The 17,571-nt window shown below is 53.1% G+C and overlaps 1 protein-coding gene across 1 annotated transcript; it reads right to left on the bottom strand.

Moving 5' to 3' along the window:
- Positions 1-340: 340 nt before the first annotated feature.
- Positions 341-17,558, bottom strand: DNAJC27 (DnaJ heat shock protein family (Hsp40) member C27). The gene is made up of 7 exons (XM_064146619.1): positions 17,277-17,558; positions 13,823-13,905; positions 12,850-12,919; positions 8,939-9,103; positions 6,550-6,672; positions 5,112-5,272; positions 341-2,364 (listed from the first exon to the last, which is right to left on the bottom strand). The coding sequence occupies exons 1-7, from the start codon at positions 17,361-17,363 to the stop codon at positions 2,232-2,234; spliced, it is 822 nt and encodes a 273-aa protein (XP_064002689.1). The 5' UTR covers positions 17,364-17,558; the 3' UTR covers positions 341-2,231.
- Positions 17,559-17,571: the final 13 nt, after the last annotated feature.

The following is a 17,571-nucleotide window of genomic DNA, read 5'->3' as shown; positions in this document are numbered from 1 at the left end:
GCTAGGTTGGACTGGATGAGCTTGGAGGTCTCTTCCAACCTGGTTGATTCTATCTGGAGCTTGGGGGCCTGATGGTGATGGCATGGAGGAAGCACACAAGCAGGGCTGTTGGTGTGGAGGTATGTGTGCATGGAATAAGGTTGGAGCTACTTCTCTGTGTACCCTGACCACATTTCATCTCCACTGTTCCCTTGACCCCTTAACCAGTGCTCATTCCTGAGGAGCTGATTCACTACCTCCATCATCACACTGGAAGGCAACTCTTCATCACCAGCTTTGGCCAGACCCAGCCTGAGAGGAGAGAAATGAGTCAAAGGGCAATTAAACATTAACAGCAGGCGGTCGTCATGGGAGGACAGCTCACAGGGCCTCCTTTCTTCCAAAGGGGAGTTTAATTTAGAAGAAGAACACAACTTAGAAGTTCATCCTTAGATGTGACATGCATGGGTAATCACCTCCAAACATCTGGTCAGCTCAGTAACAGGCAGGAGAAATCCCCAAGACCAGCAGCCAGAGTCAACCTGAGGAACAAGCAGGAGGGACACAAGAGACCTGGAGAGCCCCTGAGCTGCAGGAACCAGGGAAACCTTTCAGCCACTCCAGGCACTGATATCTTGCCCTCAACATGAAGTGCACCATTCAGCAACAGGATTATTTACTCTCCTCCAGAAGTGGTTTCCTCCACCAGATTAAGTAGGGAAAGTCCCAGTGAACTCCACAGCATTCTAAAGCCTGTGGAATGAGACCTACGTTGGTACAACTTCACAGCTTCAGTGTCTGACCTCTCTCAGCCCAGCTTCTTACACACCCAGGAGAAGAAAAATGGAGCTGTTTTAAACTCCTGTAGCAGCACCTCCCCGTGGTTATTTCTACACTGAAGCAGCACAAACCCCTGCTTCTGAGCAGAGCAGCTTTTGTCTTCTTTCCAGCAACCCAGCACCAGAAACCAGAGTAAAAATCATACTGGCTTTTAAGTCCCTTCATGCTTGCTGCAAAAAGGAGGGCAGAGTGGGATCTACTATTGGCTACTGATGTATTTTGAAAGAGAAATATAGAAAAAGTGCCCTGAAGTGAGAGAAAAAAAAATATTGCACTGACCATAGGAGGAAAGTTTGGGACAGGACACCTGTGGGATGGGATAAGGACACAGAGTCACATTTTCATGTCATAGTGTAGTGTCTGGATCCTCCCAGCCAAGCCCACACAGCAACAAGGAAAGAAAACTGAGTCCTGACTAAACCATGGAGCCCAAGGAACCTCCTGTTTGCTCTCCTCTTAGAGGCAGCCATCACAGCTCTGCTCTCCCTCACAAACATGATGACCAGATCTGAAGCCTCTGCAAGGGGTGGGGTGACCACAAATGCTCCCCTCTAAATCAGCAAAAGCATTGAAAGAAAAGAAGAGCTGACTAGGAGGGAGCAACCCATGGCACAACCAGCAACAGCAGTGGCACATTGCTGCTGTGAGAGGAGACAACTGGAGGAGAAATGTGCCCCCTCTGCCATCCGAGAGCACGGTGGGGCCAAGTAAGCAGGGAGATTGCAGGCATCCACACAACTCTGTGGTGCAAGTGAAGCTCAAGAGATGAGGCTGGCAAAGGGGAGGAAGGGCAGAGTCAACAGCCAGTCATGAATTGCCTCCTCCATGGGTAAGCACCTTCCTCCTGCCTGCAGACAGCCAGGGCCACCCACACCCAAGGACAGCAGAGCAGTGGCACCTACCCAAAGCTCGCCTGCGCAGCGCGAGCAGAGGGACAGGAGAGAGCGAGCACATGGCTTGAAGAACTGCAGCTTTAGGAGATGGTGGCAGGAGACTGTACTGTGAGGAGAACGTGGGTGCTGGAAGTGAGCCCAGAGAGACTGTTCCTGGTACCACAACAGCTTGGGGACAAGGAGGAGGACGCTCTTGGAGCAGTCTCTCCCTGTGGCGGTAACTCCAGCTGCCACCAGAGCAGGTTTCTCCCTGGTAGTACCCAGGAGGTGTAACACAGCCAGGGCAGGTGAGGACCTCACTGATTTCAGAACTTACACCAACCACTGACCTAAGACCAGGGATGCAGGGAGGGTTGCAGGGTCCCTCTCTCCTCCTCAGCACTCACACCCCCTTTCCAGCACATCACAAGTGCACTAGGTCAGACGCAGTTCTGCTCCCGTGGTGTCCCATGCCAGCGTGAGGAGGAGAGGGAGCGAGCTGGGAGAGGGGAAGGTTTCCATCTCTGAGTGGCTCTGATCCTACTTGATGTTCTTGAGAAGCGCGGTGCGGGCATTCACCACGGCTTTGAAGGCGTCCTCGCTGCCGGGAGCCACGCACTTATCCGGGTGGAGCAGCACGGCCAGCTTCCGATAGGCTTTGTTCACTTCGTCCCTAGGAGACAGGAAGAGAGGGAGGGGACCCGGGTGACACAAAGCCCGGCTCAGACCCGCGGCACAGCGCAGCAGGACCAAGAGCTCCCTCTGTGGTCAACCGGCCCTACCTAGACACTTCTGAACTCTGCCCTGACCAGCGCTGAGGACCTCCAGGCTTTGGAGGTGATGCTGTGAAAGAAGAGCTGAGGAAGAGCACACAACAGGAGGAACTTCTTTGCTGTAAGGGTGCCGGAGCCCTGGACCAGGCTGCCCAGAGAGGTTGGGGAGTATTCTGCTCTGGAGAGATTCCAAACCCATCTGGATGTGATCCTGGGGAACCTGCTGTGGGTGACTCTGCTTTAGCAGAGAGTTTGGTCTCCAGAAGTCCCTTCAAATTCCTGCTATGCTGGGAGATGCAGCATGAGCAAAAGAGGGGGAGAACCTCTCTGCTGGGGCAGACAGACCCTCCCCACCACTGTACTGTGTTGGCATTTCATAGAACAATAGAATCAAAGAAGAGTTTTGGATGGGGAAAGGTTTGTCAAGTCCAACTATTAACCCAGCACTGCCAGGTCACCAATAAACTACATCCCCTAGCATCACATCTCCACTGCTTTGCAATCCCTCCAAGGATGCTGATTACATCACTGCCTTGGGCAGCCTGTTCCAGGGCTTGACAACCTTTTCAGATGAAGAAATGGTTCCTCATGCCCAGCCTAAACCTCCCCTGGTGCAACCTGAGAGCATCTCCTCCTGCCCCATTTGTTTCCTCCTTGGGAGAAGAGACCAACCTCCACTCTGGCTCCAACCTCCTTTCAGGGAGTTGTAGAGAACAAGAAGGTCTCCCCTGAGTTTTCTTCTTTCCAGGCTAAACAATCCCAGTTCTCTCAGCTGCTTCTCATAAGACATGTGCTTTAGGCCCTTCATCAGCTTTGCTGCTCTTCTTTGGACATGCTCTAGCACCTCAATGTCCTTTTTGGAGTGAGTGGCCCCAAACTGAACTCAGTATCAAAGTGCAGTACCAGTGCCTAGTACATGGGGACAATCCCTGCCCTAGTCCCGCCGGCCACGCTGTTGCTGATCTAAACCAGGATGTCGTTGGACTTCTTGGCCACCTGGGCACACTGCTGGCTCATCTTCAGCTTGCTCCCATTATGCCATCCACGTGCCTGTGCCACATGCTGTGGTGTGCTGAGCCCATGGCAGCAGGAGAGCAGAAAGCTGGGAGACAGGGTGGGGGCGCACGCACCCTGACTCAGCTTTGCATCGAACTGCCCACGCACTCCAGGAGAAGGCACTGCAGGCTGCTGCAGCCCTTTAAGCCTCGGCTGTCTGGTCCAAGACAGACATCTCAGCTCCTGCTGCAGGCTGTGAAGAGAGGGTGGTACTTCCTGAAGGTCCATGTTCGTGATCACAGTACAAACTGCCCTGCAGAGCTGCTGATCTCTCTCCCATGGATGAGAGGGTGCTGGAGGAAGGGTTAAACTCAACACCTACACTTCAGAGAGCCAACAGGAGGATGTATGAGTCCTAAACGACTGGATGATCTTGGAGGTCTCTTCCAACCTGGTTGCATCAGGAATGGTGTGGCCAGCAGGAGCAGGGAGGTCATTCTGCCCCTGTACTCTGCACTGGTTAGACCACACCTTGAGTCCTGTGTTCAGTTCTGGGCCCCCCAGTTTAGGAGGGACACTGAGATGCTTGAGCGTGTCCAGAGAAGGGCGACGAGGCTGGGGAGAGGCCTTGAGCACAGCCCTACAAGGAGAGGCTGAGGGAGCTGGGATTGGTTAGCCTGGAGAAGAGGAGGCTCAGGGGTGACCTTATTGCTGTCTACAACTACCTGAGGGGTGGTTGTGGCCAGGAGGAGGTTGCTCTCTTCTCTCAGGTGGCCAGCACCAGAACAAGAGGACACAGCCTCAGGCTGTGCCAGGGGAGATTTAGGCTGGAGGTGAGGAGAAAGTTCTTCACTGAGAGAGTCATTGGACACTGGAATGGGCTGCCCAGGGAGGTGATGGAGTCGCCGTCCCTGGAGCTGTTCAAGGCAGGATTGGACGTGGCACTTGGTGCCATGGTCTGGCCTTGAGCTCTGTGGTAAAGGGTTGGACTTGATCTGTGAGGTCTCTTCCAACCCTGATGATACTGTGTGATACTGTGATTCTATGATTCTATGTTATCCCAAAATCCACTCTCCAGCCCCTCCGTGAGAAGCACACAAGGGTGGTCCTCATGTTCCGGAGAGAAGAAATCAAGGCACAGTCTCTGTTGTGCCAGGACAAGGGATGACAGTTTTAAACTTAAAGAGGGGAGATTTAGACTAGAGACAAGGAAGGATAGTTTTTAATGTTGGGGGTTGTGAGACTCTGGCCCAGGTTGCCCAGAGAGGTGGTAGAGGCTCTATCCCTCAAACTATTTCAAGTTAGGTTGGATGGTGCTCAGGGCCTCATCCAACTGCTCTAGTTGAAGAAATCCCTGCTGACTGCAGCACCTTTAAAGGTTCCTTCACACCCAATCCATTCCATGATTTGACATCCATCACTCCCCCCTTGCCTCCAGCCTGATTTCTCTGTTAAAAGAGGAAATTTGGTGCTCAGGACCAAGGGTTTCTCTTGCATTCCCTCCATTTTCTGCCTAGATGCTCCTGCCCAGCTGCTGTATAAACCAAGGTGAGTTCACCAGCAGGCAGGTCACTAAAGGATCACAAATGCCACCAGCCTGCTGGGTCAGAAAGATAAGGAACAGCCACTCAAATGCTGAAATCTCCCTCACCTCGTGGCTCCAGGTTTGACTCCCAGCATGTCCCAGCTGTCCTTGCTGTTGCGGATCCTGCGGATGGCATCTGCCTGCTCTTTGGTGAAGCCAACACCCATGCTGGAGGGAGGGCGCTTCCCACCGTTGTCACACAGGTCAATGATGGCAGAGTAGAAAGTCTGTGGGCACAGGGAGGAGTTAGCAGAAAGGAATAGTTCCCAAAGGTGATGCTCTCGATGGCTGTCTGCTTGTCTTCCAAAGGATAGGGAAGCATTTGGACAACTGCTGAATCAGAATCAGGCAGGTTGGAAGAGATCTCCAAGCTCAGCCAGCCCAACCTAGCACCCAGGCCTCAACAATCAACCAGACCATGGCACTAAGTGCCTCAGCCAGGCTTGGCTTCAACACCTCCAGGCACAGCAACTCCACCACCTCCCTGGGCAGCCCATTCCAATGCCAATCACTCTCTCTGACAACAACTTCCTAACAACATCCAGACTAGACCTCCCCTGACACAACTTGAGACTGTGTCCCCTTCTTCTCTTGCTGCTTGCCTGGCAGAAGAGCCCAACCCCACCTGGCTACAGCCTCCCTTCAGGGAGCTGCAGACAGCAATGAGCTCTGCCCTGAGCCTCCTCTGCTGCAGCCTGCACACCCCCAGCTCCCTCAGCCTCTCCTCACAGGGCTGTGCTCCAGGCTCCTCACCACCTTCCTTGACCTTCCTTGGACACCTTCCAGCACCTCAACATCTCTCTTGAACTGAGGAGCCCAGAACTGGACACAGCACTCAAGGTGTGGCCTGACCTGCTGAGCATCGCTCAGCTTGTCCTTCTGTCTGTCTGTGTATACCTGTACATGAGGAATGAGTTTGTTTTTCCCCATAAGTTTATGAATATTTATCCCTCTGCCATACCCCAATCCGGGGAGATCCATGCCCTGCAAGGACCATGGGATAGACTGAGAAGGAGGCTAGGTCCCACATTTATCTCAAACCTACTTCAACTAAGAGCTAGACCTCCATGGACATCAGGGGCAGATTTGCTTCACATTCCCAGTGCAGCTCTGAGCAACGTAATGGGCCAGCTCAGCATGGGGAGGACCAACACAGACCCTGAGCCAAACACCTACAGCTTTCTCAGGGCAAGGTCTCACTGGGCAGAGGACCAGCAGGTTTTATGGGATCCAGGCAGTTCAGGGGATCATAGAATCATAGAATCAACCAGCTTGGAAGAGACCTTCAAGCTCATCCAGTCCAACCTAGCCCCCAGCCCTATCCAGTCAACCAGACCATGGCACTAAGTGCCTCATCCAGGCTTTTCTTGAAGACCTCCAGGGACGGTGCCTCCACCACCTCCCTGGGCAGCCCATTCCAATGGGAAATCACTCTCTCTGTGAAGAGAGACATACCATAAGATCCTGGCTGCCTGTGCCTGCCCCACTTCGTTACATGCCCTACCTGGAACATCTCATTGATGCCCTCTCCAGTCTGCGCCGAGGTCTCGAAGTAGAGGAAGCCGCGGCTCTCTGCCCACAGCCGCCCCTCGCTCTCGTCCACGCTGCGGTGCTTGCTGCAGTCAATCTGGACAGGGGGAAATCACAGTCTCACAGTATCATCAGGGTTGGAAGAGACCTCACAGATCATCAAGTCCAACCCTTTACCACACAGCTCAAGGCTAGACCATGGCACCAAGTGCCACGTCCAATCCTGCCTTGAACAGCTCCAGGGACGGCGACTCCACCACCTCCCCGGGCAGCCCATTCCAGTGTCCAATGACTCTCTCAGGGAAGAACTTTCTCCTCACCTCCAGCCTAAATTTCCCCTGGCACAGCCTGAGGCTGTGTCCTCTTGTTCTGGTGCTGGCCACCTGAGAGAAGAGAGCAACCTCCTCCTGGCCACAACCTCCCCTCAGGTAGTTGTAGACAGCAATAAGGTCACCCCTGAGCCTCCTCTTCTCCAGGCTAACCAATCCCAGCTCCCTCAGCCTCTCCTCATAGGGCTGTGCTCAAGGCCTCTCCCCAGCCTCGTCACCCTTCTCTGGACACGCTCAAGCATCTCAACGTCCCTCCTAAACTGGGGGGCCCAGAACTGAACACAGGACTCAAGGTGTGGTGTAACCAGTGCAGAGTACAGGGGCAGAATGACCTCCCTGCTCCTGCTGACCACACCATTCCTGATGCAATGGCAGAGGTCAGAGCCCAGCCAGGACACACATCTGCCTCTTAGAAAGGTTTCCCACCAACTTAACAGCAATTCAGAGTTTTGGTTGGAAAAAGACATTGAAGATCATCAAGAGAAAGTAATGACCCAGCACTGCCACATCACAGCTAAACCATGCCCCATGGTGCCACAGCTACTTGGCTTTTAAATCCCTCCAGGAATGGGGACTCCATCACTGTCCTGAGCAGCTTATTCCAACCTAAACCTCCCCTGATGCAAGCTGATGCCATTTACTCCTGTTCTGTTGCTTTCTCTTTGGAAGACCAATCTCCATCTCATTCTAACCTCCTCTGAGGGAGTTGCAGAGTGTGAAGGTCTTCCCTGAGCCTCCTTTTCTCCAGGCTAAACAAACCCAGTCCCCTCAGCTGCTCCTCACAAGATTTGTGCTCTAGACTCTTTGTCCCAGGTTAGGCATCCCTCCCCTGGTAAACTCACTACAACACAGATTTTTGGAAAGTCAGGAAAAATTACATTGTAGTTCTTATAGGTCAAACTAAATATAACAGCATAAGGAGAATAAACTAACACAGAAATATAATAACCTCCTCACCCTGAGGAGAGGGACTTGGGGGTGCTGCTGGAGGAGAAGCTCAACAGGAGCCAGCAGTGTGCACTTGCAGCCCAGAAAGCCAAGCAGAGCCTGGGCTGCAGCAGCAGAAGTGTGGCCAGCAGGGCCAGGGAGGGGATTCTCCCCCTCTGCTGTGCTCTGCTGAGACCCCACCTGAGTACTGCATCCAGTTCTGGAGCCTCTATTCCAAGAGGGATGTGGAGATGCTGGAGGGTGTCCAGAGAAGGGCCAGGAGGATGCTCAGAGGGCTGCAGCAGCTCTGCTGTGAGCACAGACTGAAAGAGTTGGGGCTGTTGAGTGTGGAGGAGAGGAGGCTCCCAGGTGACCTTCTTGTGGCCTTCCAGGATCTGAAGTGGGCTACAAAAAAGCTGGGGAGGGACTTATGAGGCTGTGAGGGAGTGACAGGACTGGGGGGAATGGAGCAAAGCTGGAGGGGGGGAGAGTCAGACTGGACATGAGGAGGAAGTTGTTGAGCAGGAGAGTGGTGAGAGGCTGGACTGGGTTGCCCAGGGAGGTGGTTGAGGCCCCATGGCTGGAGGTGTTTGAGGCCAGGCTGTGTGAGGTTGTGGGCAGCCTGCTCTAGGGTAGAGTGTCCCTGGGCATGGCAGGGGGGTTGGAGCTGGCTGCTCCTTGTGGTCCCTTCCAACCCTGACTGATTCTAAGATGGGGAAGGGGTCAAGCAGCAGCAAAGCAGCAGCAGCAGCCAAAATTGCACTGCGGGAAGATGGCAGCAGGTGCAGCAGAAGCAGCCAAAGGGGAAGGTCCAAGCTGTACTTCCTGACATAAAGCTCTTGATGCTCCAATGAAATGATGTCAATTTATCCACTGCTGCCCTTGTATGGCCTATCTCTACAACATTCACCTCTCCACTTGTATGTTTCTCTGCTCTGGATTTTGTCTGAGCTGGCAGTCTAGCTCCAACGGCCACACCTCTCAACAGCTTTGCTGCTCGACTTAGGACATGTTGCAGCAGCAGTTTCCCTTGCTGCAGCTCATGAGGCACTTGCTGGGAGCACAATGAGCCCTGAGGGCTGGAGATAAGATTCCATGACAGCCCACCTTGTTTGCACAGACAACAAAGACAATGTTCTCCATGTTCCCATGTGGCCCCAGTTCCTGCTTCATCTCAGCCAGCCAAGCATCCAGGGCGTCGAAAGACTCCTTCTGCCCAACGTCGTAGACCAGGATGACTCCTTGTGTGTCCTTGTAAAACTCATTCCTCACCTGTGGGGGACAAAGGCAGGGCACTGGCATCATAGAATCATAGAATCAACCAGGTTGGAAGAGACCTCCAAGCTCATCCAGTCCAACCTGGCACCCAGCCCTATCCAATCAACCAGACCATGGCACTAAGTGCCTCATCCAGGCTTTTCTTGAAGACCCCCAGGGACGGTGCCTCCACCACCTCCCTGGGCAGCCCATTCCAGTAGCAGCCAGGCCAAGAGCACATGTCCTGGGAGGTTTGGGGGGATCATCATTTAGCTGGCACCTATTAGATCCTGGCCTGTATCAGCAAAAGTGTGGCCAGTAGGACAAGGGAGGTTATTCTGGCCCTGTACTCTGTACTTGTGGGATGGTTTGGGTGTGACCTGTCCCACCAACACTTTGGAAACCACCCAGACTAGACTCAGCTGGCTCTGGAAATTGAATGAAGCTTATATTACAGCTTAGCACAATGTACAAGCAGATATTTACAGTACATACAGTTATATACAGAAATAGACAAGCTAAAAGGTAATACAGAAACACAACAGCCCTCCAGAAACCTGAGTCCCCAGGAGAGGCTCCCATCAGCCCTTCCACCTTCTCTCACCCCTCTCTACCTTACCCCAGACGTTGCCTTGTGCCCAAAGAAGAATGGAGGGTCAGCCAGGGGGGTTAGGAAGCAGGTGGATTAATCAGGTTAGGTTAGAGAGAGAGAAATGCAGCTCAAATCCCAGGCAGTGACCAAATGTCTTAACTATGTTTGGATTCTTGCTCTTATACATCTCAGCAAGCCTATGAGTGAAGTAGACATCAGCATTGTTTCTCTTTCACAGCCTGTGATCTAGTTCTTCTCACCAAAATATTCTAGCTTCAAACTAGCACAACTGCTCAGGCCACATCTTGAGTGCTGTGTCCAGTTCTGGGCTCCTCAATTCAAGAGAGATGTTGAGGTGCTGGAAGGTGTCCAGAGAAGGGCAAGGAAGGTGGTGAGGGGCCTGGAGCACAGCCCTGTGAGGAGAGGCTGAGGGAGCTGGGGGTGTGCAGCCTGCAGCAGAGGAGGCTCACAGGGCAGACCTCATTGCTGTCTGCAACTCCCTGAAGGGAGGCTGTAGCCAGGTGGGGTTGGGCTCTTCTGCCAGGCAAGCAGCAAGAGAAGAAGGGGACACAGTCTCAAGTTGTGTCAGGGGAGGTCTAGGCTGGATGTTGTTAGGAAGTTGTTGTCAGAGAGAGTGATTGGCATTGGAATGGGCTGCCCAGGGAGGTGGTGGAGTTGCTGTGCCTGGAGGTGTGCAAGAAAAGACTGGATGGGGCACTTAGTGCCATGGTCTGGTTGATCAGATAGGATTGGACTGGATGATCTTGGTTGGATAGGTTGGAGTGGATGATCTTGGAGGTCTCTTCCAACCTGGTTGATTCTATGATCTCCACACAAACAGAAGAAAGAAAAAAGACATTCAGGGAAACTTGTCCCCATTTATCTTCCCCCAGGGAAGCAATGGAGTCCCCAGTATTGCACACTTTTAAGTCATCTAGCCAAGAAAGATTAAACCAAATGATCCTTTGGGTTACTTCCAGCCTGGTATTCCAAAGTAAAACTCCACTCAAGACTTGTAGTTCTTCCCACAGGGGCCAGTAGAATCATAGAATCAACCAGGTTGGAAGAGACCTCCAAGCTCATCCAGTCCAACCTATCCCCCAGCCCTATCCAATCAACCAGACCATGGCACTAAGTGCCTCATCCTCCCCAGAACTTCAGAGCATGCAACAAGGAAGTGCTGAAAACAAAAGGGAGGAATGGGAGGCCTATGTGCAACCAGGTGAATTTTAATCAACAGCAAGGCAGCCATCTGGCCAGTAGAAACCATTCCCTTCCTCATTGCTGTGTCACTCTTCAGCCCTGTTTGTAATGAGCAGTGTTTATTAATTAGAAGGGAATGGAACACCTCAGTTAGAAGGGAATGGATCACTTCAGTTAGAAAAGATCTACATGGACCACCTAGCACAGTGATCATCTAGCCCAACTGCAAGTGTTTGACAGAACTCTGGTCATGGATTAGGATGCCAGCATGCTACAAATGTCCAAGGCAAGCTCCAGAAAGCTCCCAATTTCAGCCAATTTAACCTCAAGATGGGCAGATTCCTAAGTACAAGGAGGTACTTGGGAATATGGCAACAAGTGTGGCAGCTTGAAGAAGCTAAACCTTACACTTGTGGTACATGAATGAAGTTTTTGGGTTAGTCTTTCACACAGTGTCTCAGTATGGTAGGGGTTGGAAGGAACCTCTGGAGATCATCTGGTCCAACCTCCCTGCTAAAGCAGAGTCACCAACAGTGGATTGGCCAGGATGGCATTCAGGTGAGTTTGGAATCTTTCCAGAGAGGGAGGCTCCACAACATCTCTGGGCAACTTGGTCAAAAGCTCAGGCACCCTCACAGGTTAGAGGTTTTTCCTCTTGTTCAGATGGAAGCTCCTGGGCTCCAGTTTGTGCCTATTATTCCTTGTCTTGTTACTGAACACCACAGAAGAGAGTCTAGCCCCATCCTGCTGACCACTCACCCTTTAGATCCCCTCTCAGTCTTCTCCTCTCTAGGCTGAACAGCCACAGGTCTCTCAGCCTTTCCCCACCAGAAACATGCTCCAGTCCTTTCAGCACCTTCACAACCTCCTCTGGGCTTGCCAGCAGTTCCTTGTCTCTCTTGAACTGGTGTTTCTGAGTTGTTTGTGGCTTTACAAGTTCCAGTTTTAACAACTTTGATTTTCTTCTCCTGATCAGCCAGAGAGACCAGGATGAGACCCCTGGAGCTGTTTGTACCAGCGTTGGCTGTTTCTGTCTGTGTCAGCCTGTGCAGCCAGCTGTATGCATGTGTGTGTGCCTTACAGAGGTGTTGCCAGAATCACAGGATCATTGCAAAAGACCTTTAAGATCATTGCAAAAGACCTTTAAGATCATTGAGTCTAACTGTTAACCCAGCACAGCCAGGTCACCACTAAACATGTCCCTCAGCACCACACTTCCAAAGCTTTTCAATCCCTCCAGGGCACTGTTTTGGGCAGCCTGGTCCAGGTCTTGATCATAGAATCGTGGAACCAACCAGGTTGGAAGAAACCTCCAAGATCATAAACCTTTTGGGGTAGAAACTTTCTCATATCCAGTTTAAACTTCCCCTGGTGCAACTTGAGGTCATTTTCTCTTGCACTATTACTTGTTTCTTGGGAGAAGAGAATGACTCTCACTTCAACCTCCTTTCAGGGAGTTAAAGAAACCTCCTTTCAGGGAGTTAAAGAGAGCAAGCAGGTCTCCCCTCAGCCTCTTTTTCTCCAGGCTAAACAACCCCAGTTCCCTCAGCTGCTCCTCTCAAGACTTGTGTTCTAGACCCTTCACCAGCTTCATTGTTCTTCCTTGGATATGCTCTGGTACCTAAATGTCTTTTGTCACATGAGGGGCTCAAAGCTGAACTCAGTATTCAAGGTATAGCCTACTAAGGATACATACTGAGCTTCAATAGAGGTTGGACCTTGGATGGAGCTTTGGCAGCCTCACCTCCATCAAACTCCTGGATTTAACAGCCCCTAGCAGCAGGGAGTCACTGCTGACAGTGCCAGTCTGCATTAGTTGTCCACGACAGAGAAGGAGGGGGCGGATGGCAACAGAGGAAGCTCCTATTTTCTACCCCTAACCCCTTTTCCAGGCAGTGCTGATGGGTGCCAAATGCTTTTGAGATGGGCTGGCTGCAGGCAGCTCTGTGGGGTGGGTCTGCCTTACCTCGTAGAAGAATGGGTGCCCTGCCATGTCAAAAATGTTCACCTTGATCTCTCGGTCTCTGACCTGCACTCTGAAAGAGAAGAGGGAAATGCTTGATGGGCACAGGAGAGGGGGTGATAGTTTTAAACTAAAAGAGAAGAGATTTAGGTTAGATATGAGGAAGACTTTTTTTACAATGAAGGTGGTGAAACCTTGGCCCAGGTTGCTCAGAGAGGTGGTAGAAGCCCCACCCCTGGAACCACTTCAGGTCAGGTTGGACAAGGTTCTGAACAAACTGATCTAATTCAAGATATCCCTGTTGACTGCAAGAGGTTGGATTGGATACTTTTAAAGGTCCCTTCCAACATAAAGCATTCTATGATTCTGACTCAGTGCTTGAGAAGGCTCTTGCTCAGCCCTCACACTGGCTGTGTACCTACAGGAACACCTCAGCCCTCTCCAGAGCAGGAGTTGGCTGATCAGAGACAGAAGTTCTGAGTGCCAGGGTTCAGTGGCCAGAAAGGTGGCCCTAGAGCCAGTAAGACAAGGAGGACAAATGCCACCAGCTATGTGTGTAACATCATAGGCTAATTATCACAGAATTGTTTCAGTTGGAAAAGACCTTTAATATCATTGAGTCCAACCATTAACTCAGCACTGACAGGTCACTGCTAAACCATGTCCCTCAGCACATCTACACAGGTCTTCAGTCCTTCCAGGGACAGGGACTCAGACACTAATTATGCAGATTAACTTATTAAAACACACATGGAAACTGAACAGCCTTAGCAGAGCAGTGCCCACCTGGCTCACTGTAGTCACTCAGGAACAGTGGGACAGCCCCAATGCACCTCTTCCCTCTTCCCCTGTGGAAATCAGTGGCCAGCATGGCATGCACTTTGCCCAGGCACTGGCAGATCCACACCTGATGTCTGCAGGCATGTGACCCATCCCACCCTCCTGTTATCTGCAGCTCCTCAGCCAAGGTACTTACTTTGTGACGCCGTAGTCAATGCCAATAGTGGCCAAGTATTTGGGCACAAACCTCTTCTCGCAGTAACGCTTTATAATGCAGCTCTGGGAGAAAGGAAAAGGGAGTCTCAGCAACGTGGCACCACACACCATCATATTTACACTCACAGGGAGCTCAGCAACAAACCTTCAACCAGCTAGATGGCTACAGAGACACCAACGCTGCCCCAAGACACTGAACACCCACACCCCAGCCGCTAGGGGTCAATTATTCCTCATCTGTTTGAGACAGGACTGCCGAGAAACTCTGATTTATTCCCCTGCACAGAACATCCAGCCTGGAGGAGCTAGATGCTCAGGGGCTTCTGGGCAGTCTGCTCCTCAAAAGCCATGAAAAACATTTTGACAGCCTGAGAAGCGCATTCAGGGTCACACCAGGTCCTTCCAGCCTCGTTTTTGCCTCCAATTGGCAGAGAAAACTGTTTAGGGAGAGCAGAGGAGCTGGCTATCAGCTGTTGAGAGAGAAGGGCCATCAAGACCAATGTCATCTGCCACCTCTTCACCCACTCACTCTGTTCACTGAGAGAGTCATTGGGCACTGGAATGGGCTGCCCGGGGAGGTGGTGGAGTCGCCGTCCCTGGGGCAGTTCAAGGCAAGGTTGGATGTGGCACTTGGTGCCATGGTCTAGCCTTGGGCACTGTGGTAAAGGGTTGGACTTGATGATCTGTGAGGTCTCTTCCAACCTTGGTGATACTGTGATACTGATACTGTGACCCTACTGGGTTTTCTTGCCATCAGTGAGGCATTTGTCTGCTGCAAGGAAGTCCTTCTGCTGTCAGCAGTTTACCAGGACTACATTTATTCAGCAAAAAAACTAATGTTGGCTTGCAGCCCAGAAGTCAACTGTTTGCCAGGCTGCATCTCCAGCAGTGTGGGCAGCAGGCCAAGGGAGGTAGGGAGGTGATTCATAGAATCAAGCAGGTTGGAAGAGACCTCCAAGCTCAGCCAGGCCAACCTAGCACCCAGCCCTGGACAAGCAACCAGACCATGGCACTAAGTGCCTCAGCCAGGCTTGGCTTCAACACCTCCAGCCACAGCAACTCCACCACCTCCCTGGGCAGCCCATTCCAATGCCAATCACTCTCTCTGACAACAACTTCCTAACAACATCCAGCCTAGACCTCCCCAGACACAACTTGACACTCTGTCCCCTTCTTCTATTGCTGGGTGCCTGGCAGCAGAGCCCAACCCCACCTGGCTACAGCCTCCCTGCAGGTAGCTGCAGACAGCAATGAGCTCTGCCCTGAGCCTCCTCTTCTGCAGGCTGCACACCCCCAGCTCCCTCAGCCTCTCCTCACAGGGCTGTGCTCCAGGCCCCTCAACAGCTTCCTTGCCCTTCTCTGGACATGTTCCAGCTCCTGCTCTCTTGACTTGAGGAGCCCAGAACTGGACACAGCACTCAAGCTGTAGCCTGAGCAGTGCTGAGTACAGGGAAAGAAAAACCTCCCTCGTCCTACTGGCCACACTGCTCCTGATACAGGCCAGGATGCCATTCTGCCCCTATACTCCACACTGGTGAGATCCTACCTGCAGTGTTGCATCCAGCTCTGGAGTCCTCACCACAGGAGAGACATGGACCTGCTGGGGGAGGTCCAGAGAAGGACACAAAAATTATGTGAGGGCTGGAACCCCTTTCTCGTGGGGACAGGCTGAGAGAGTTGGGGTTATTCAGCCTGGAGAACAGTATGGGGAGACTTTCTTGCAGTCTTTCAGTAGTTAAAAGGGGTCTAGAAGAAAGCCAAAGAGGGACTTTTTAGAAGAGGTGATTGCTTTAAACTGAAAGAGGGAAGATTTAGACTCCACTCTGGTGAGACCTCACCTGGAGTATTGCATCCAGTTCTGGAGCCTCTGTTACAAGAGGGATGTGGAGATGCTGGAATGTATCCAGAGAAGGGCCACAAGGATGATCAGATGCAACAACTCTGCTATGAGGACAGACTGAAAGAGTTGGGGCTGTGCAGGCTGCAGAAGAGGAGGCTCCCAGGTGACCTTCTTGTGGCCTTCCAGGATCTGAAGGGGGCTACAAAACAGCTGGGGAGGGACTTTTGAGGCTGTCAGGGAGTGACAGGACTGGGGGGAATGAAGCAAAGCTGGAGGTGGGGAGCTGGAGAGTGGAGGTGAGGAGGAAGTTGTTCACCATGAGACATGAGAGTGGTGAGAGGCTGGACTGGGTTGCCCAGGGAGGTGGTTGAGGCCCCATGGCTGGAGGTGTTTGAGGCCAGGCTGTGTGAGGCTGTGTGCAGCCTGCTCTAGGGTAGGGTGTCCCTGGGCATGGCAGGGGGGTTGGAACTGGCTGCTCCTTGTGGTCCCTTCCAACCCTGACTGATTTTATGGTTCTATGATCCTAAATATAAGGCAGGGCAGTTCAAGGCAGGATTGGACGTGGCACTTGGTCTAGCCTTGAGCTCCCTGGTAAAGGGTTGGACTTGATGATCTGTGAGGTCTCTTCCAACCCTGATGATACTGTGATACTGTGTGAGATTCTCCTGTGTGATCCTTGTCCAGGTTACTCAGAGAAGTGGCAGATGCCACATCCATAGCAGCATTCCAGGTCAGGTTGGACCAAGGTCCCGAGTAACCTGCTCTAATTGAAGATGTCCTTCCTGAATGCAGAGAGTTTGGACCAAATGACCTTTAAAGGTCCCCTCCTAACCAAACCATTTGATGCTTCTGTGAAAACAAAGGCAGCCTGGGAGATGAAATAACCCCTCAGGGAAGAGCTGGGTCCCTCGCCACAGCAGGAAGATGGAAGGCTCCTGAGGAATCCCTGGCAGAAGACAAACCGAGGCAGCGTGCAATTCCCGCAGCAACCTCCCACTGTCTTGGAGGAAGCCACACTAACGGCTGGATCCAGACTCTGCCTTCAGGCGCTGCGCTACCGCACCTGCGGCTGCAGCGCAGTCCTGTAGTCCGCCCTGAAGGAAGCGGACACCGGAATCCTTTGCAGCCGCATCACGAAGGAACCCGCCCCATAGAGAGAGGCAACACTCCGGGGCCCCGTGGGACCGTAAAACAGGCTCCAAGCGGAACCGCACGCCGGGCGTGGCACACAGCCCACTCATGCCGGCGCGGAGAGGTGACCAGAGGCACAGACAGTGCCGCAGCAGGCAAGAAGGAGGCCAAGCAGCAGAACCGGCGCCACGACGCCCGCGGCCGGCCGGACGCCGGCACACATCCCCCGCCCCACCCATGCTACGCAGCCAATGAAATCTGGCGGAGGGGCGCGGCCCCGCCCCCAACGCTCTCAACTCCGCCCCAGCCTTGCACCGCCCTGCGCGGCCCGCCCCTGATTGGCTCCCGCCGGCACAGCCACCCAATCCGCGGCCTCTCCAGGTACCGAAACGGTCGGAGCCGGCTCCCTATTGGACGGACTTGCCTGCCCGCCACCAGCCGGCCGCCAATCGTGCAGCCTCACCTTGCCCACCTCCGCGTTGCCCATGGAGATGACTTTGATCCGCAGCGACTTGCGCGTTTCCTTCCGCTTCGGCGGGTTCGCCTCCATCGTGGGCCGGGGCGGCGAGGGCCGGGCCGGGGCGGCGGGGGCTGGGGCGGCGGGGTCCGGGGAGGGCCCGGTTGAGGCGGCGGAAGGAAGGAGGGAGGGAAGGAAGGACGGACAGACAGGCGGGAGCGAGGCGCGCCTGCGGCCCCGCACCGCCCTGCGCCTCCGCCTGCGCGGCCTTCCGCCGCGCCCCGCGCCCGCCGCAGCCGGG

Source organism: Pogoniulus pusillus, chromosome 7 (assembly GCF_015220805.1).
Source record: "Pogoniulus pusillus isolate bPogPus1 chromosome 7, bPogPus1.pri, whole genome shotgun sequence".
Classification (NCBI taxonomy): Eukaryota; Metazoa; Chordata; class Aves; order Piciformes; family Lybiidae; genus Pogoniulus; species Pogoniulus pusillus.
The sequence above is the reverse complement of the archived record's forward strand: the minus strand, read 5'-3'. Positions and strand labels throughout refer to the sequence as shown.